This window comes from Pleuronectes platessa, chromosome 5, assembly GCF_947347685.1.
Source record: "Pleuronectes platessa chromosome 5, fPlePla1.1, whole genome shotgun sequence".
NCBI classification, from domain to species: Eukaryota; Metazoa; Chordata; class Actinopteri; order Pleuronectiformes; family Pleuronectidae; genus Pleuronectes; species Pleuronectes platessa.
Genome location: NC_070630.1, coordinates 5,711,628 through 5,732,864, shown reverse-complemented (window position 1 = coordinate 5,732,864; position 21,237 = coordinate 5,711,628). Strand labels below are relative to the sequence as shown.

General features: G+C 40.5%; 1 protein-coding gene across 2 annotated transcripts in view; it reads left to right on the top strand.

Moving 5' to 3' along the window:
* The window catches only part of nbeab (neurobeachin b), a 176,549-nt gene that overhangs the window by 23,389 nt on the left and 131,923 nt on the right, over positions 1-21,237 (top strand). For both annotated transcript variants that reach the window (XM_053423381.1, XM_053423380.1), the window contains exons 2-7: positions 13,371-13,602; positions 14,442-14,542; positions 14,709-14,804; positions 15,634-15,755; positions 17,959-18,085; positions 20,443-20,562. In XM_053423381.1, coding sequence (XP_053279356.1) covers positions 13,371-13,602; positions 14,442-14,542; positions 14,709-14,804; positions 15,634-15,755; positions 17,959-18,085; positions 20,443-20,562 — 798 coding nt within the window. The remainder of the gene's footprint in view (positions 1-13,370; positions 13,603-14,441; positions 14,543-14,708; positions 14,805-15,633; positions 15,756-17,958; positions 18,086-20,442; positions 20,563-21,237) is intronic.

The following is a 21,237-nucleotide window of genomic DNA, read 5'->3' as shown; positions in this document are numbered from 1 at the left end:
TTTTTTTTTTTTTACCCTGGACCCATTCGGCTTTCCACTAACTGCCCCACTAAGTGTGGCCAGCTAAAAAGGTGTGATTAATTAGTAGAGTGGAAAAAATACAAAGTGCTTTCATAGATGTCTGTAAAGTGCAATTCAAATAAAACTGCCCGGCATTATTAGGCTTTTCTTCTTATATTGTTTTTATCCGTCAGACTCCTTTAAAATAGAGCCTCACCAATATTTTGGTTGACCCATGATATCGCCTGATATGAGCCTTTCAAAGGTATATGCGTTTATGTTTGCCAATATACCCAGATATGAAATCTTTTATTTTAAGGGAAAATAATACATTTATGTTTATATTTAACTTTTTTATTCAAAATCTATATGTTGTATCGTAGGGTTGTGTTATATGGTTAAACTGTAAAATATCAATCCTCAACTACATATCTATGTCATAAAGGTTTGATAATCTTAGGAATGATTAAATATTTTGATTTATTGACCAATATATCGACCAATTGGAATGAGAAATGTCTTGCTCTCTGATATTGCTATCGGTATCAACAATCCATATTATTCAGGCTCTTTTTTAAACAACAGTACCGGATTTGGCATGAAACTGAGATGCTGATGGTGACAAAATCTTTTAAAGCATTTTACACATGCTTGATCTGTTTGATGCAAATCTTCTGCTAGTGACGTAACATACCAAGATATACTAACATGTATCTTCAGTGCTGAAGCCAAGACAACCAGCTGGTGTCAGGATCTGAGGGCTTCAAGGTCTGGAATCTGTCAGGACCCCTAATACCCACATTCTGTAATTGTAGCTCTTCCAGAGGAGTTGTTGAAATGAAAACGTATCCTGGGGGGGTCGAGAACTTGTAGATGATTTTTATTTTTCAAGACAGGTCAATCTGTTAAAAAGATATGAAAATATATTCGAAAAAAAATAGGACACCAGATTCCAATGTTGTCCCTCTTCACCTTCAAACTTTTAAATGTATTCATCCCTCTGGCTCTGGAGATCTGAATAATATCTTGCTGTCCCATAGCTCGCAGGGAGAGGCACCTTTTCAAAATGAATGCAAGACTGTCTCTCATGACCCATTTTTCTGCAAGTGCTCTCATAGCTTTATTATTAAATTATTACTATTGTAATGTTTGTAGTTTCATGTTAAGCAGAGTGGTTAAAGATAGCTGTTTAATAATCACAAATAGCAGATATGCTTGTGAATGTGTTAGCATGATTATGTCACATTGAATAATCCTTTCCACGCCACTTTCCAATCCAAATTAAATAACCTCTAATACGCTGCACAGGACTAAACGATCTTACCACACCTGACATGCATTTTCCTGTATTCAATTTACCTCAAGAAGGAAATTGGAGTCATGCTATTACTGATAATTTAGGCATAAGTATGGGCAACCATCCCGACCACTTAACTTTAAATTCAGGCGTCTCAATAAATTGCACTTTCTGTACTTTTCAGATTTGCTACATTTCATTTCCCCCCCTAATTTATTGGTAGAGAAGATGAAAACAGAGTTCACACCCTTCCCAAGGTAAGGCCGCTTACACTCGAGAGTGGAAAGTGCATTTAAAATTCAGGTCATGTTTTCGGTGCATCTGTGCTCTTTTTGTGTGTGATCACCGACCCTATTCCCCCTAAATAAATCATAAATAGCTTTTTAGAGTTTGCCGAGGGACTGTTTATTTGATTTAATATTCTCAGGATTGAAATAATTTCAGCAGCTGTGTCAGTTCAGGGAAAAATACCAGATGGTTAAGGTCTTTGGAATAAGGAGGCAAATTATTTCATGCAAGATTTAAAAGAAAAAACAAAAGTTTAAAGCGTGTGATCGTGCTACATTAGTTGATGTCACTCGTTCAGTTTGTTGCTTTATTTCTTCCCCTGGATGAATCGACTTTTTACAGCAGAGTCGTGTTTTTCCATCTTAGAAATGAAATGACACATTTCTGATGTTGTGGCAGGGAGCAGAGATCAGGACATTTCACACAGCTGTACGCTGCCAGGATCGAGATGAGATTAGATATGTGGGCCGACCATGATCCTCGGTGGGGAGCGGTCACTCGGCCGTGATGCTGACTGGAAGATCACACGAGGAAGATTCAGTGTCCTCTCTCTGTCAACAGTTTTTGTGTTCTTATGTTTTAAATGTTGCGTTGGTGGTTTTTGTAGTCAGACCTGTGTTCTCCTGGATTCAAACCTCCACCCTGGTTCGTTACATTCTCTCTCTGTTTCTGTAGGTTTCATTCAACGGGTCACGTTTCAGTCTTCAATCATAATGATAATCTCCACATCACTGCTGTGGTAGGATATTAGTAATGATAATAATCCCCATTCATCAGATTCCCGATCGGAAAAAATACTGGACCACAAATCCAGAAATATTGGCGTGACTCATCGAGGATTTATTGCTTTCCTGCTGTATCACACAGAATTTGGTTTGTCTGGTGTTAAGCTAATAACCTGGCAAGTGAGTGCAGATTAATTGAATCACTGTGTGTCATTTTAACCCCATTGTTCACTTGAAATTGATAATGGGAATATATTTCATCACTTGAGTAAGAATGTCACTGCCAAATGTATTTCTGCATCAATGCTGAAAGTATTAGTAATGATTTGCAGATTGAAACAACAGAAAATGCACAATTCCTGATACAAGTGTAAGATGAGGCATAGTGTTAATTTACCATAACAGCAGCGGCACATAAATAACTTCTTCTGGCTGTTAATAATGCAAATAGGTTGTGCTCGTGTGGGCATATAGAGTAAACTACACGGTGCTCTAGCTGCCTCTTACACAAACCTCTCTGAGATGCTTCACGTGACCGTGCATAGCGCTGCTGTAGTGCTGTGATAAGCCATTTCCAATTTGTAGAGGTTCGGTCTCTGTCGAAAAAAGTCCTTCACTTCAGATGATCCTCTGCTAGGTTTTGTAGCTGCCACTTCTTTTGGGGGGGGGGGGGGGGGGGGGAAATCCAATGCTCGATCTGGCACAACTATCTTTGTGACACTGGTAATCGATGATGTGGGCTTTATCCTGGTAAACCTCTCATCCACCTGACTTCACAGTCGTTGAGCCTGCTCTTCTGCGGGTCGTCACGATTACTCATGCAAAGTTTGTATTGTTGTATTTCTCTCTATAATATTGTATGATCTTGACCCTAAGTGCCTTAAGATAATGTATTCTTTGGTGCCCTCTCCTGTGTCTCTCTTCTTCTTCTTCTTCTTCTTCTTCTTCTTCTTCCTGTAGCATTGTCACCTCTTCCATTTGCTCCCTCTCTCAGCATCTTTCTCTTTGCTGTGCCTTTAAGTCCGAGAGCTGTTGGAGGCTTAGCCCGCTGGGCTGTGGAGTTCCAAGTCTCAGCAGCAGTGAGCTCCATATGCCTGCTGTTGGTCTGCCATGTCTGCCCTCAGCCGCACTTTTAAGGATAACCTCAAGCCATTCAATAAACATAGTGGCTCATGTTGCTCTTCGCCAGCCTGATTTCAACTTTCCTCACAAACGCACAATGTAGCTGTTCTCCCCTACAGCCTCTGAATCTGGAGTCAGACTTCAGAACAGTTCAAACAGACAGGCTGATCTTTCAGGTTTGAGCAGACATATATCTGTTGACTGATAAAGTCAGAAACGGCATATATGGGAGATATGTGCTGAAAATGTGTTTGTTTTACAGAAAAAATGTCAACATAAAACTTGAATTCTTCAGTAAAGTTTTATATATTTGGTTGTATTTGTTCTTTCTTTGTATTCATAGATATTTGTATCAGCCTCTAAAAATCATGTTGGACAGGCTCTAGATGTCTAGTCACTATTTGATAGAGCAATTTGGATTTCCCGCAGAAGTAACAATCATGACTTCCTCAGTACATAATAGATGTTTTTTTGAAGAAATAAAATAGAACAATTTGACCAATCAGTCATATGTGCAACACTAGCTGTTAGCAACTTGGAGAAATGACAAGAAAATGATAAAATCAGACACTTATGTCCATTTGGAGATCCAGTGCTTTCACACTAGTGGAGGAACCTCCACCACTGCTGTCTGCAAGGGTCCCTATGGTGCTCCAGTTCACCCGCACTTACACGATTGTTTTATGGGAAAGTAGTCCGTGGAAACTGAGGTCTACTATGACCCTGACTTCTTGAAACTGGTGTAGTTGAGTGCTCATGAGGCTGTTGAAGGTAGACAATTGTCAAAATGAAAAAGAAGAGAAGTAAAGAAACGAAGCATGGCTCAATTAACTGCAAACATTTTTCCTTACCCCTCATTGATGGACTCCTAGACTGGATCATTATGAAACACCTTTCATCTCCAGTTTCCTGGGGGCTTGTTAGCAACATCTGTATGCTGCAGGCGTTTAGTTAAGTGACGCATAAACACTGTAATCTTCAAATGTTCAGCAGTGTTTCCACAAACAACACACCAGCTCTGCTAACATCTCAATCGCAGTCGGGTCACATGCGAAGGTGGTAATCTTTGATTCAGGTCACATCCTTCCCTGGCCTACTGGTAGGTTTACACTAAATATCAATTTAAATGAAATCAAACAGTCAACCCTCCTGTTTAGGTTTGGTTCAAATTATTTATTATTCCTTCCATAAACTGTAATTTCACGCTCAATTCCATGCATTGCACATGTTATCATTGAAATAATCAATGTGGTGTCAAAGTGATGAGGAAACAAGTGTCGCCAATTTGAACACTGCTCAGCCACCGTCAGACATACGGGTGTCAAATGAACACTCACTTAGGAGCCACACTCACTTACACTTACTGCACAGGGGCTGTGCTCAGATATTCACATGTACCAGGTGGCTGCTGTTTGTAAGCTGTTTGTCTGAGGCTACTTTCTAGGACAGAACAGACTCTCCAGATGCCACAGAAAGCATTGGCCATTATGCAGTGGGCATTACGCTGTCTATGTCCTCTCGCCTGACGAGGTAGAGCTACTTAATCACGTACCGTACTGTCCATTAAGATGTAAGCATCTGCTTTACACTCTGTAGGAAGAGGAGAGAGGTTCGTTTCCAGTGTCTTGCTGGTGCTTATTTATGTTCAGGAGAATATGCAACAGACTCTTGCCATGTTTTGTATTTTTCTGTGCAAGATCCCTTTGTTGAAGTGACTCAGTAAACTACAGAGCCAGAATTAATTGTTTGGCCCTATAGTTAAATACATGCAGTTTCACATGAAAGCGTAATGGGGACAATGCCAATATGAATCCACAGTAGCTGTTCGACTGTCTCAACAATGGCAGGAGCAGCGTATGATCCAGTGTGTCCCCACTTTAGAGACTGACACACAGTATATATTCTGAGTGCAGCTTTCTTGTGCATCTCTCGTATATTTTCATTAAGTGAAAAATTAATTAATGGTCACTTTGCATAGCTATAATTAAATGAAGTGCTGTCAAAGAGGTTTCTCTCTGTCTCTCACGCTCTCGCTCACTGTTAACGCAGAGTACATTATAATTCACATACCTGCCCTTCTTGACAGCACATCTAGTGCATGTTGCTAGTTTCCAGGAAGTACCTTGAGCTTGATGTGAGTTTTCTCAGAACAGAACAAACATGTTTGTTTTTTCTGTAGCCAAAGACAAGATGTGCTTCTAGTTGGACCATATTGCAGATGAGTCGGGGACGGCAGCTTTTTTCTCGTTGAAGCAAATCACAAAGCGACTCAATGTGAGGTGTAGTAATCATCATCATTTCCACTGGTCACAGATCTCTGCAAAACATGCTGTAATCAGTCCATCTTGTCTGAGATCAGTTGTGCAAATGATGCACCATCAGCACATTTGGGATACAAATTTCTAGTGGTATGAACTTTGCAGCATTTTTCAAAACTTAAAAAGTACAGTAATCTGAAAGCGCATAAGGTTTTGTCCATGATTATACATTAGGACAAGGAGACAGATAATTCAGAATGAGGTTATTATTTCCAACTTGGCTCATTGTTCTTTCGTCTCTTTCCCTCTGTTGTTCTATTTCTGTATGCGTGTGTGTTTGTGTGTGTGTGTGTGTGTGTGTGTGTGTGTGTGTGTGTGTGTGTGTGTGTGTGTGTGTGTGTGTGTGTGTGTGTGTGTGTGTGTGTGTGTGTGTGTGTGTGTGTGTGTGTGTGTGTGTGTGTGTGTGTGTGTTCTCTAGAGACAATTATTGCCTTTTCAACGAGAAAAAGAACAATTATTTTCAAACTCCGTCAGTGCGCCGCTCTGTGCTTAACTCATCAGCAAGGCAGAGTGGATACATCAGGCTTTTGAAGTACGGTCATTATCACGGTTCAGCATTGATGTGAAGCCCATTCATCAAACTAAAAGGAACCTCAGATGCAATAAGCTCATTCGTTACATATTTGACACCCCCCCCCCCCCCCCGGCAATGGTCCTCGCCCCTCTCTCTTAAATGGCTTGACCTTTCATTTGGTGACATTTGAAAGTGAAGAAGGATTGGCTCTGGCCAGGGTTCCAGCGTAACTCTTTAGTATAGTTTCCTGCAGAGACAATCGTTTGCATAATATCTTCATGCATTATGAATACGTGTCATTAATTTTAGCTATTGTCAGACTGGATCTGTGAATGTGAGGGTCAGCTCTTGGCTCCGGTTGGCTGTCACTCCAATGTGGCAGTCGGATTGAGATAACTTCATATTCTTAGACAATAGTTGACAATGGTGGATTGAGAAAATTCATTTTTTTAGCCTCTCTACCAGGTACAGTTGTCAAAGTCAATGAGTATGGCTGAAGAGACTGTAATTATTTTTTATATTCATCATTATTTAATTTATATATATTGGCTTGTTCATTTGACTGTATCTACTATTCAATTTTTTTTTAAACCCCACAATGATATGTTTTTTTGGGGCTGATACCGATATTGGGGAGTATATTATTTCTAAGACAGATGTATTGCCAGATATACATTAACAAAAATAATTCTAGATGTATTTGTCAAATCTTTTTGACAAAGAAATGTAATTGAGGCTTGGCATTTGATATTTGACTTAATACTTGATATAATCGGCCAACGGTACATGTGTCAGGCTTTAGTTCTAGCCCCTAATTCTCATTATTAAAGGACTAATACTGCTTATATTAGATAATTACCTTAAATCAGATACTTCAAATAATAAATGACATAAAAATACAGCTGTTCAAAGTTATTAGAGATATTTCCATGGACATACTTCAAAAGCAGTGATTCTAACTAAAATGATGAATTGATGTACATATTAATCATGACAAGCTAATTATGTTATATAGCTTTTTTTGAATAGCTTGTGTTATCGTGGCATCTCTTCACTGTGGAACCTCATCTGCCTTTGCCTCATTGTTGCTGAAAAATATTTTTAGACTGGCTCTGAGTGGGGTTGTTATAAAATCCAAGTATTCTGTATGGATATGATGTTTTGTGTTCAACTCCCTCTGGTGCTGCTAAGCTCTTGGCTGCACAATGGTCGGTTCATTGTCTCCTCCTCTTTACTTATGCGTACTGTGATTTTCCATCACACATTATCCCTTTGATTGCATTTGCTTTTTAAAGGCAGCTGCAGTTTAGATATACCCTCTTTTTGACGGCCTCCACTTTTGTTGTCTTTTGCTCGGCTGCACTCACTCAGACTCTGACAATCATATGGCAGAGCGTCATGCTGGAAGATGAATGCACCAAACAGACGCAGAGCAGGTTTCCAAGCTCTTCACGCACACCCGCCTCCAGCATCTCGGTCTGACTGCATCACAATCCTAATGGACAAACATTAGATGAGTGAATCGGGGACTTTCTTCAAAATAGTTCGTATTCCGAATGAAGACTGTGACCAATCGAGTGTGATTGCAGGGGATTTTTTTTAGGAGCAGAAGTTGGATTTTGATAATGGGCAAAGAACATATTTCACATTTTATAGTATTCCTTTTAAACTAGCAGGCTGGATGAATGTGTCTTTGAACCCGAAATCCTTCATATGTTATTAATTTAGAATTATCAGGGAGAACAACCCACCTCTCCACGTCTGCTCCTCAGAGACTACTTCATAGCAATGCTCGTATTCCACCGCCAGTCATTGTAAATAGGACATCAGGTCTATTTATTTTCACCCAATGTACTGGGCACGCTAGTCTTCCCTTGGATGCTGACGCAAGTCCAGTCTTGGCTGCCTGTCACCATGGCGACGGTGAGCCCTCAGCCCTGGCCTAATCAGAAACAGTTGAAGATGGAGGGATTCTTGAGGGCTCACATGTAGCACTCTTAATTCCCTGCCTCATACAGTTGCCATGATGCCCGCATGAAATCTCTCTAACGGAGAAATACAAAGATTCTTGATCAAGACATTCGAACCTGCTAAGAGAGAGGAAACCACGGGGGCGAGCGATTTATCCGAGCTCACGCCTTAATTGCTTTCATATAAACAATTTCTGTTTTTTCACAGCACAGAAGAAGAAATGTCTGCTTGGTCGGAAGCTATTACCAGCACACCAAAGAGTCTCAGTAATGGCTTCTTTCATTTCCCTCAGACATGGCGAAGCTCTGCTGGGTTATCGCTGACATCAGACGAACTCATTCTTTGCAGGTCAGGGACGTCAAAGTGTCTAACCTCATAAGCTCGCGGGCAGTTCAGTGAATTATTCTCCAATTTGCTAGTAACCGAGAGACATTACTGGTAATACGGTTCTGCTTTTTAGTTTGAAAAAGGTAAGGCCTTCTCTTTAAGTCTCTGTGCATTTACAGTGAAAGGAGCCGGCTGCCACTTGTGTAACAGCGCTGACAGGTCCTCGAGCTTGAGCTGCTTAGGTACCAGAGCAGAGTCTAATCAAAGTGGTATTACTCTCCTGCCTCACATTGTGGTTGCGTTGCTTCTATAACCTTCTGCTGCTTTCCAAATCCTCAACCCACACCTCTACTGAGCGTCTTAATAAGGCAGAGCAGATATTCTTAATTGAATTCATAAGATTAGACATAGCTGCAGTAGCTTTTCTCATTCCCTGGGCCTCTCTCTGCGGGGACAATGAAATGGGTTGGCTGCAAATCCCTCGTTTGAACCAGCACATTGGTACTTACATCATATAGTAACCATATAAATCAGTACAGTAGCCCAGCAGTAAATAGGGTATATTGGAATATTGCTAAATTCACCTTTCCTTCTTTCTTTCTTCGAATGTCCTGACTCATTTGCATCTGAATTCACGATGCATGTATTTCTCCCAGAGCAGAAGTTGTAGTGTGCAGATTACTGATATTGCTTTCATATCTGAGTCTCAGCGAGGATTTAGTACCCGACCACTGAGCTGCCGTTGAGTTTAACTGTGGTAAACAAACCAAGTGTTTTATCACCGGAAACTATTAGGAGTAGAAGTCAGCGATAGGCGCAAAATAAATGAGTGTACAATCACATTCTCTCACTGTCAGAGTTCCGTGCTGTTATGGTATAGATAAGTCCTGCAGAGCCAGCAGGGAGTCAGAGACGAAATTGAACAGTTCATTCTCGTAGTTGAATCTTGGAGGGAGCTAATATTTACCCTGCCTGCTTCGTCTGTGCCTCCTCGGGTCATTTAGCCGTGGCCGCCAATGCACAAGCTATTTACTCTGTTAAATGATATCCTAAGACACTTGCGTACTTTTCCGTGGTGCTGATTAGACGGTTTATACGCTGGTTCGGTGTAACACCTTTTTAATTGCCTTCAGGATTGCTTGGTTAAAGATCTACTGAAAATGTAATGTCAAGGGGAATTTCAAATACGTGGCTTTGGCAGGTGCAATTTTCAACATTTAGAATTGTTAGAGACCTAAGTGACAAGGTGGTGTCATCTTTAGATAGGCTGCAAATATAGTAGATGTAAAACAAAGAAATATTAGATTAACTTAGACAGTCAGATTCTCTGAAAGCACCCTTTGTTTTAAGGAATCACATCTTCTGGTCCTTTGCTTTTACCATCGCATTTCTTATCAGATTGGTAATAGTACAATTTGCAGGCTTCCTGTCTCTCCATAGATTTTTTCCGACTGTCCCGTTGGTTATGTCTGAACAGCATCAGCCAGGCATTGCACCACGGCAGCAAACAACCATTGCATAGCTGAATATTTTGATCTAGTGCTGCCAGGTCAACTCTGTAAACTCCAGGCAGGCCCGGAATGGAAGCTATCTCGCATCTTTACCAAGGAGGGCTAATTAATGGAGTGTTAAAGAGATTGTTGTCTTTCTGGCAGGTCGTCCATCTCTGCTGAGAAACTCAGAAACTCATTTAGGATAACCATTTGGCCCTAATGAAGCTAGCACATAAGACACTTATCTCAAAGTTCTCGTAGCAGGTCTTTGGACCACATAGTTTCTGATCTACCAACCATGGGACCTTCAGTATGTTTTTATTCCTCCCAAACAATTTTTCTTGACGTAGGGCATGTGTGACTAGGCAATGTGTAAATTGGGATTTGCAAAACAATTATAATGTTTTCGTTTCTGCATTTTAGTTTTCTCTGTTTACTCAAAACTCAGGACAGAAGAGAAGGCCATACATTTCTAACTAACTTTGCTGTCATGGGTTTTGTATTATCCATCAATCTATATTTTCTCGGCAAACAAACTTTGCTTCTAGCTCCTGCTGTTGTGTGTTAGCAGACTGTTTCTACAGATGTTGCTGTGAGGCAGCACAGTTTTCTACAGCCATAACACAAGCTCCAAAGACACTCAACAACTCTCTTGCTACTGCAGCCTGCATACAAAAACATCCATAAAGATTTTAATAGTTTTAACTCGCCCAGTCAGTCACTCTACTGGCCATCGTCATTCAGGAAAACGCATGAGAGCAAAACTGTTTTTTTTCCCATAAATTAGCTTTTTCCATTTAAAGAGCCATGGTTGTGAATGAAATATTTTTGGGCAGACAAACAAGGCAGACGACTAATGTTCTGAGAGGAGATATTTGCAGTCTGATCAGTGAGTATACCTCTTCTTGGAACCTGATGATTTTGTGTTCGGTGGTTGCTTTTACTTCGGAGCCACTGTGCAAATATATTTTTAACCATTCACATATATATAAATTAACTTTGCTCCCGAATAAAATGATGAGGTAATTTACTCCTTAACATTGATTTTGGGGTTTACATAAATGGAATTAAGGGGTAATCAAACTCTGCATTGATTTACTCCACTTAACATACGTTTTGAGTGTCTTGTGTGTAATCAGTGATTTCATGTCTTTATTTACCTCTTGTCACACAATGGGTGAAAATTATTCAGAGGATCTAAATCTGCAATTACACCACTTCTGAGGATTGCGCCGTGCCTGTGAATAGTGTGATAAATAGCAATAGCACTGAACAATGATGAGGTTTAGTCTAGACCTCATGGCTCTCTCTCCTCCTTGCATGGGATATTGGGTGATATGCATCATGATGACTGCAACGGGAGAGACTAAGATAGCCTCTGGATCCATAAAAAGGCTTTTCTTTATTATCCGTTTATATATTGGTATCCCTGATGCCACCATGTAATAATAATACAATATACTTTTTTCCCCCCACAGTTAAACCATAAAATTATCACAAATGTCACGACTTGAGCACATTGAGCTGGATATCCTTGTGTATATGAATAGGCCTTTCTTCTCTTGCACGTCATAGAGAACTTGCTCCTTCACTGGAAACTTTAAATTCCTCTAAAAGCAGGAGGGAGCTTGACAAATATAGACTTTATTTTCAGGTTTATGGCCACTGCAGTATTTCATATGAATAGCATACTGCCAGGTAGTGGCCAGAGGCCCTTTTTCGTTGTTCAAGTATCCTATATAACTCTAGAACAACTTGAGGACATTTCCTGAAATTGTATACAAACATTCAGTTGGACCTAAGGACAAAGCTGATGAGATTTTGATGATTGAAGGTCAAAGTTCAAGGTTGCTGTGACCTCATACTATATTTTTGCCTTAGGAACGTGATATCTCCGAAATAACTTTCAGGGAACCCTTTTAAATTTGATAGAAATGTTCACTTGGACCCATGGATGAACTGATTAGAAATTGGTTAAAGGTCAAGGTCACTGTGACCTTACAAACATGTTTCCGGCCTATTGAGCACAAAATCTCAATTTTTCCCATAGATAATACCAGTTGATTCCTGTGGTCAAAGGTAAAGGTCACGGCGTCCTCATATTATTGTGAATGAAATATTTCAGAAACACCAGGAAGAACCTAAACTGCACTGGTTAGCAGAGGCACACATTTGCTTAAGTTCTCTTCTGCATTTCATAGTGCTGCACGTTAGGCAGTTAAACTTGCCCCTTCAGTGGCATTTATGAATCATCTTAAAGCAGGAGGGAACTTGACAGGTATTGCATGGACTCCATTATTAGGATTATGTCCTTGGCAGTATTTCATATGGATAGTACTGCCAAGTATTTTGTTTAAAGTGATTTAGTTTAAGTATGATGGCATGAGGCAGGTGGTAGGAGGGGGTGGCAGTTGGAATCTGAGGATTGGCTGCATATGGATAATGAGTCCTTTAATTTTCCATACAAGTTAACATAACGTTTAGAGTCTAGTGCACTCAGACTGCCTATTATCACCACCCATGAGTTTTCAAGCCGTGAATTAAATTCTGTACATTAGTGCAGCATTTATTTTTCACTGTACATCAAGTGTTTAACTTGGAAGTAGTTGAAGTTTGGTTTATTTTTATCTGCACAACAGTTGCAGTTTTGATGTAATTGCACTGAGATGTAATGAAGCTTGAGTTGAGGCTGAATTCATACCTCCATGGACCTGTCTCGTTCCCCTTTTGATCTCACGTATAACCTGTCAATCACAGTAATGCTTAGCAGGTTATCTATATGGCCCATTTTCCACCTGCTTGCTTTGATGCCCACCAGCAGTTTTTGTCAATGCTGTCTGTATATGCCATGTAGTTCTTCAGAGGGATAATTTCATGCTTCTCGGACTTGAAGAACTGTGTTGTTGAGGTCACTTTCTTAGCAGTGATTATCTTTTGACTTGAAAAATAGCAGTGGGGCTACAGAGACTCCCTTCCCCTCCTGTTCTCATTAAACGCCAGACAATTGTATTTCCACCGGTACTTGAGTTCTGATTGAAAGCTTTTATTATGAAAGAGACCTCCACTTTACTTTTCCATTGCTGGTCTTGAAAGAATGTGAAAGGGTCCCCTTGTGGTTAATTTTCCCTCAGAAAAAAAACATCATCAAGACCAGGGTTGAAAGCTGGGTTAGCCAGCAGTGCTCGGCCTGAAGGTTTAGTTTAATCCTTGTTGCTCCATCAGAAGATCACAGAATACATTTTAAACAGCATGTAAAAAGTTTAAAACTCCAATAATTCGTTAATATTCACTATTTTTCCCCATTTTCTCCTGCAGTTGGTCGGCGGTGAGTTCGACATGGAGGCAAACTTCATTATCCAGGATGCGGAAAGCATCGGTTGCATGGTGGAGCTGCTGGAGAACTGTGACGTCACCTGTCAGGCTGAAATCTGGAGCATGTTCACGGCCATCCTTAGAAAAAGTGTCCGAAACCTGCAAACGTGCACCGAGGTGGGCCTCATCCAGCAGGTGCTGCTCAAAATGGGCTCAGTGGAAGACATGATTGCAGGTATGGTAATAGTATGAGCCTTGCTCAGTAGTTGTACTGCAAACATATGTTCATGTTCAGATGAGGCAGAGGATTATATTAGCAAAATTAAATTACAGATCTTCAAAACAATCGCCCCAAAAATGTATGCTGACGAAGATGGACGATATATTCTAAAACCCCACGCTCCTGGCAGTATTGGTTTAATTATTTCCAAAGCAGGAGTGATTTTAATATTTCTGTTAAACTTTAAATACAAATGCAGGAAGGTATGGAAAGTAATCAGGTATGGACATTCCATTAAGTAGGGTCAGCTATTTTTTTTTTTAATCTTTGATAATGGCCTTTATGAAATAGGCCCCTCACATTTGTATTCAGGTTGTGGTGCTAATTTCTTTTCAGGTCAGTGACACGTTTGCTATTTTGCACGGTCCAAATTGCATCCATACCTTGTGTACCTTGTAAATTATGTTTCAGCTGAGGAAATCCAAATGCATTTTCCCTGCGGTGCCTTGAAGTTAAACAATTGACCAGATGGACGTCACATTGATTTAAGTCAAGTTTGCGTGTAATTGTAGTAGACATGTTATTTGTGATGAATATAAAGGAATTTCACAGACAATGAACTTGGTGAAAATGAAGTTAAACTAAAGACAAAACAGTTTATCATCTTGGGAGTTGGTGTCTGTGAATACTCGAATCACCACAAACACCTCCTCTGCAGTGTGGGAGAATTATAATATCTGTAAAGTGCAGCTGCATTTGAAGATTGTTCCCTCTGTCCTCTTTCTTTTGTGTGCCTGTGTGTGTCTGTGTGTGCGTGCGTGTGTGTGTGTGTGCATGCTATCTTGCCTTCAAAGACTTGCTAGTGGACATGTTGGGAGTGCTGGCCAGCTACAGCATCACAGTTAAGGAACTGAAGTTGCTCTTCAGCATGCTCCGGGGGGAAGGAGGCCTCTGGGTGAGTGATACCAGAGACACATCCCACTGATCTGTTTGTGTTCTGTCAGTGACTAATTGCAGAATGAGTGAAAATGGGACCAGATGTATTGACCCCAGTTTAAATGGTCTGAGAAAAAGCCTTGTTTTTATTGTTCTTTTTTTTTTAATGTTTGTCTCCTGTGCAGCCGAAGCACGCTGTCAAAATGTTGTCCGTGTTGAATCAGATGCCCCAGAGACACGGTCCAGATGCCCTCTTCAACTTCCCTGGTCGCAGTGCAGCAGTAAGCTCAGACATTCCTTTTTGCCCCCTGTATACATTTTTAAAATGGTGCGATTTTGTGCATTTTATGGAGCCCAGTAGGTTATCAGGGTAAAATAGATGATAAATAATGCATGGGTAGCAAAACAAACAGTCTCCTATACTGTACAGTGATAAATAATACATGGTAGTGTTGCAAAAGATTAAAGAAATTACCTCATGTCTGCAGAGCATTGGAAAGATGAGTCATGAAATTGCGATGTTCAGTTTAATCACAGCAATTTGTATACATGCATAATACAAGTGTAGCAAGAGTGCAGGTGCATTTTTAGACAGTGCAGATAAAAACGCACCCTTTGTAGGAAAGATTGAAATCTGAGTTTGTCTAAATGAAGCAGATAAAGTGCAGAGCTGATCATTTCTCTCGGGAGAAACAAGACACTCAGTCAGAGGAAGTGGGAAGAGAGAGAGAAAGAGAGAGAGATGGAGAGATGACGTTACATTTGCATCTTTTTCCATCATGCTTGAAGTAAGTAAATAAGTTGTCAGACTAATTTCATCATATCTATGGTGGTGATTGGCTGAAGGCTTGAATGAAACAACTCTTTCAACAAACTTTGGAGATTTAGTTTAACTTTAGAGAAATGCAAATAAAGGGCTGGAATTGTGTCTGGATTTATTTCAAGGCGGCTGGACACTTGCCACCAAAACATATTTAGATTGCGCGGAGGAATTTAATGCAAGCAGTTTACTAGTTCCATTTTAGAGGGACAACACGTATAGTGCATTCAGAAAGTATTCAGACCCCATTAATTGTGTCTTTTTGCCTCTGTTTTGTTTTTTTGTCCCAGGCCATTGCTTTACCTCCTATTGCCAAGTGGCCTTATCAGAATGGGTTTACGTTCAACACCTGGTTCCGAATGGATCCCTTGAATAACATCAACGTCGACAAGGACAAACCATACCTCTACTGGTGGGTACACAATTACACACACTGCTGTCCTCAGTCGACTCATGCGTCTCTCTCAGGGGCTGTAAATCTAACTTATGACGCCAAGAGGAGGAAAATTACACTTTCTTGTTTTTTTTATCAATCTAATTGGTTGAGCTTTGTATTAGGGACGATTCCCTCCTCGCAGCGACCTGCAGTTTACCAGCAGCTTCATTAAGCCTCCGTGCTCCCAACAGCCGAGGCTGAATGTGTGTTTTATGTTTGTGTCCATCCATTCGACATTTACTCCTGAAGTGAAGCCTCAGGTATTCTGCACACACTTTCACTTGTACTCAAAGATAAACTTATTCAAAGTTAAAGGTCAAGGTCACTGGGCTCATCACACTGAAGTTTATTAGAAAGGAGAATGGGATAAAATGATGATGGTATTTTACATCGGCAAGGTCAAAGGTCAGCTTCAGTTTGACATAATGGTGATCTGTAAAACCACTTTTCTGGTCATTCCACTTCATCAAGTTCATTAAACTCCTTTAAAATCTCCATTACATTCATTATACAGTTACATTATCTGAACCGGAGTCTAGAAAGACATGTAAACTGCAACGTCACCGGGGGGTGAAGGCATATAACTTAATACGCTGTTTGATACTCTGACCTACAGTGATTTTCTCATTTGTGTGGTTTACGACCGGAACTTGTTTTTCAAGGTTAAAGTAGTTTTAGGGACACAATTTTTTCATACTTTGGTCAACCAAGTTGTTTAAAATGTGCTGTATGACTAAAAATGACATTGACATTGTTACAGAGGTGGACGGCTCCAGTGGGAGGAGCTGTGAATGTATTAATTAAGATTTGAATATCTGCCTCATAAGGGCCACATAAGCAGCTCTTGCAAGGGCTTGTGGGTAATTAGTGCTTAAAATCAATAACCTTCAAGCACAGGGATGCTAAGCTGCTGTTTCTGAAAGAGAAACCACCGAATACAACGGGAGATATGAAGGAATCGTTGAAGGGAACGACAGAGAGAGTGCAGAATACAGATTGTATTGGTAGTTTGGTTCAGTGTTCCACCATCTGCTGCCTGTCGCTGCCTCACCTGGATCACACACTTTGAATTAAAGAATCTACTCACCTTGGAAGGACCGGTTCTGCGCTTCTCTGATGTGTAACATCAAAAAGGAAGAGAGGAGTATTGGCTGAGCGAAGTTGTTGATATTCATGTGGCAGCAATTCCATTCTCACAGAGTCACAAAAATGGGCGAGATATGCCGAGCTAATCCTGTTTATGCATTTCTCGGAGGGCCTCGCAGCTCAGTGGCAGGGCATGTAGACAACAACAAGAAGAGAATTGTATCTTCAGAAGCCGAAGCAAGGTTGCTGCTTTCCTCCTGATGTGTGATCACAGACAGGCTTGTCCACTGTTAGGTGTGGGGCTCTACATCTCTGGCCCCGCAAGCACCGGCAGCATGAAAGCCTGCGCTCTTTATCTGCCTCGCCAAAGAGGTCTGCTTGTCTTAGTTGATCCCAGTGGGTGGGTGGTGGTGGAGGGCTTTGAAGATTGGGGGACTGCTATAGACGTACAGACTGTAGGAGTGAAGTGAGAACATGTCTGCAGTCAAAAAGATGTTGGGCCCAAGCAGGGAAAGAATGGGGATCGAGTATTCTAAGGTTGTTTGAGTGTGGGCTGCACAGGTTCTGCTCTTATTGTTCATATCTGTGGCATTTTTCAGTGCTTTGGAGTCAAGAAGATCAGAGTAGAGGTAAAAGGCTCAAAATCACCAAAGTGTTCTCATCAACTGAAGCCTTTTGTTCTGTTCCTGCAAAGTTTGCTGTAGTCTCGCCTCATGTATTTCACTGTTATTACTGGTTAAGGACAACATAACATAACAACGTAATTCCCAGGACAATGTCTAGTTATCTGTCGATCATTGCTGTAAATTGTCTTGTGTCCTTATTGCACAAGACACTCAAATAGTGTGTTGACATGAATGTTATTATGCAGAAGGAAGCAACTTTTACTAATGAGTTACTGGTTTGTATATATGCAGGATAAAGAGGAAATATCCAAACAAATACTTTAAAGCACAGGACTGGATTTCTTGGATTTCATGAACCTGAAATAACCTGAAATAACCTGAAATATATGAATCCTTCTTGTTGATGAATTAATAATTTTTAACCTGTTAAGTGTGCAGCTCATAATTTGTTCTTTCTCCCTTTACAGCTTTCGCACAAGCAAAGGCATCGGCTACTCTGCTCACTTTGTCGGTAACTGCTTGATCGTGACATCGCTCAAGTCTAAAGGAAAAGGTTTCCAGCATTGTGTGAAGTACGATTTTCAGCCAAGGAAGGTGAGACCAGCTTAAGTATTAATTCATGTGTTCCACATATCAGACAACCTTATCTAGACCAGAGAGATGGACGATGCCTCTCTTCTTCCTCCCATTTTACAAAAATGAAGCTGAAATTGGTAACACATTTATAGACAGAGTAAAAGGAGATTTGGGGGCCGGAGCTGTGTTATTGATATCCTCACCAGCTCGACCAATCACAAGTCCGTCTTTGCTGTCAATCGTGACATTTTTTACATCCATGTTTTTAGATCCATATAGGTAAGGAAATGAAAATGGATAATTTTTAAGCCATTTTAATGGAAATAGAGGAAACTCAAGACAGGTGCTCTGTTAACCACATCTAAACATGAAGTGCATTAAACCATCCAACAAAACGCCAGAATTGCATCTGGTTGTGAGATGAGCTGAAGGCAAATAGCTAGAGGCTTTTAGTTTTGCTCCAAACAGAAATCATTCTTCTCTTTTAAATCACCCTGCCCTACTCACCACCTGCTCTTTTATCGGCATTACAACGTTGCACATGAGCCGGAAGTGTTTAAGACCCCCAGAGGAGTCTAACTGGTGTAATTGGATGTAAATGTAGATGAAAAAATGAAACTTAATTTAGCGTGGAATGTCAGTGTGGCATGCATGTCCCTGCACAGACGGAAAACTGGCTCCAAACATGTGTCAAACAATTAGAGCATTCACACAACACCTGGGAACAAGTATTTATCCCAGTAGCACTGCTCCAGTGCAGGTATCGTTCTGCTGAAGCTCTTAAAAGATAAAAACCCATTGAATTACCTTTTTTAATTGATTTTCGGGTCCAGACATCTGCAGGAAAGTGCCTTTCTAAATTACGCCCGGGCAGCTCGGCCTCTTCCCCTCAACCATGAATCCTCCTCCCAGTGTCCTCACCTTTGTGTGCAGGCAGTTGTAATTTCACAAGACGCCTCGCCGTGCCCTTCTATGGTCAAACCCATAAATAGTGGGTATGTAGACACACGGGAGATGCTGTGATTGTCTGTGTCAGTCTCCTCCAATGTTCATACTGAGCAGCTGGATCGTGTCTAAGTGAGTCACTCTGCTCGGTGGCACCAGGTTGAAACCATATTATTGCCTGCGAGCTGCATGTTATGCTCCTGTCACGGGTCAACACAGATACCAGGCACACATTGGTTGGTAGGTTTTGACCTTCCTGAGCTTATAGGAAACAATGTCTTGAGAAATGAAGCCCAGGCTCTTCAGGCTGGTTCTACACTGTTGATGTTTTCTCAGCTCCTTAAAAATATTCTTGTTTGTTGTCGAGCAAAGACAAATTCTTTACTCTTCTTCTACTAAAAAGCTGTCAAGGCCTGTGTGTAATTATGTTTTTCTTTTCATATGTTTTTTGATGTGTGGTCATTTGATCCACCTCTTTGTATTCTGGAGCCGTCCAGCATAAAGGTTTTCAGTCCAGCTGCAGCCTTTCTTTATGTATCGAGTCTGTAAGACTGAATTCTGAAGTCTAGACTCACGGCTAAACTGAGCCCGTCATTTCCAACTTTCCACTTCAAAGCAAGGAGAAATATCTGGACAGACTTTCAAAGTTGAATCAAAAGAACTAACATCAGTTATCGTACTGCTGCATCAGCAGCGCAGAATGTGAGATACATCCTCGGATAGAAACAGAGAATTGGAAGAAATAGAAATGAAGCTCCAAAGTGATGGAATGAATAATGCATGAACGGGTTTTGGATTAGAAAATATGAGCAATGCAATTTAGGTTTAAAATTGATATTGATAAGTTTATGACTTGGTCCAACAATTAAAAAGGGTTTAGTTGAGTATATCATAAAATCAATCACATTTGGGAAAGCTGTTACAGACATTAAAATCTGCAGTTGCATGTTTTCATTTTTAATGCTGTATAATTGATTTTTTTAAGTAGTGTGAAATGTTATTTGTTTGAAGATGATTTGTTTAGAAATCGTTATTAATTTAAATTAATTGTTTGAACCCATTGACATCTTTAAAAAGTCACTTCTCAGGCTGAAGTTAGTGTTTTAACCTTGAATAAGCTTTAGTCTGATGTGGCTTTGTGCAGACAGAATACTGAGTCTCCTCACCTCCTCCTAGCCTTTCCTGTAATGTCTTTATTCACTATCTCTCACTGCAGATTTCAAAACAATATTTAACAAACCTCATGACTTTCTATTCACTGTCAGGTTTTATCTTCATCTCTGGCTTTTCAAAATAAACAAATTGTAGTGCTGAGCCTGAATGTTGGATATATTGCTCTATCCCAGTGTATTTATGTGTAAAGCTGCTTAACCTGATGTGTAGCTCTCTTATTAAATCTCTTCGATCTGACTCTCTCTTCTCATCCTCAGTGGTACATGATCAGTATCGTTCACATCTACAGCCGCTGGAGAAACAGTGAAATCCGATGCTACGTTAACGGGCAGCTTGTGTCGTACGGAGACATGGCGTGGCACGTCAACACAAATGATGTAAGACCCATTTCTTTTCACTCTTCCTCTCCGTTGTCTCATTCTCCCCCCCCCCCCCCCGGTTTTGTCGGTTATTGGCACAGGACCGACCGTTTTGAATGGCTGGAACTTGTGAGGGGGAAATCGATCAACACTAGTGCTCACTGAGCAAAAGAGGTTTTATTATATACACATGGATGGGTATAAATATGAATGATGGTTCAGTCTGAGTTTGAATATCCATTTGTCAGAGAATTGTGCCGCACTCGAGGGTGGAAGTTGGAATATAGTATGACAGATTTGAATAAAAATACTTAAATCAGAGTAACTGCAGCATATATGTTTGCAGATGATGTTGATATCATCACACTCAACCCCTCTTCTTTAAAATGTATGAAAATATTGTGAATGTTAGTGTAACCGTGTGTCGTTTTCAAAGGCTTTTCATTCTGTAGCATTTGGTTCATGTGATTGTTGCACAAGTCATAAGGTGTTCATATATATGTGGTTCATGAAATGTTACTTTATATTGACTTTGGTTCTCTGTGATGGAGGAGAAGGTTTAACATAAATTTACATTAGTCTTTGATACCACTGCCCAATCCAAAGTGACACAATTTTAACACAATCCCACCACCACGTTGAAATGCCATATAAAGCTCTATTCCACACACTTGCAGTTGGACATGTGATGTC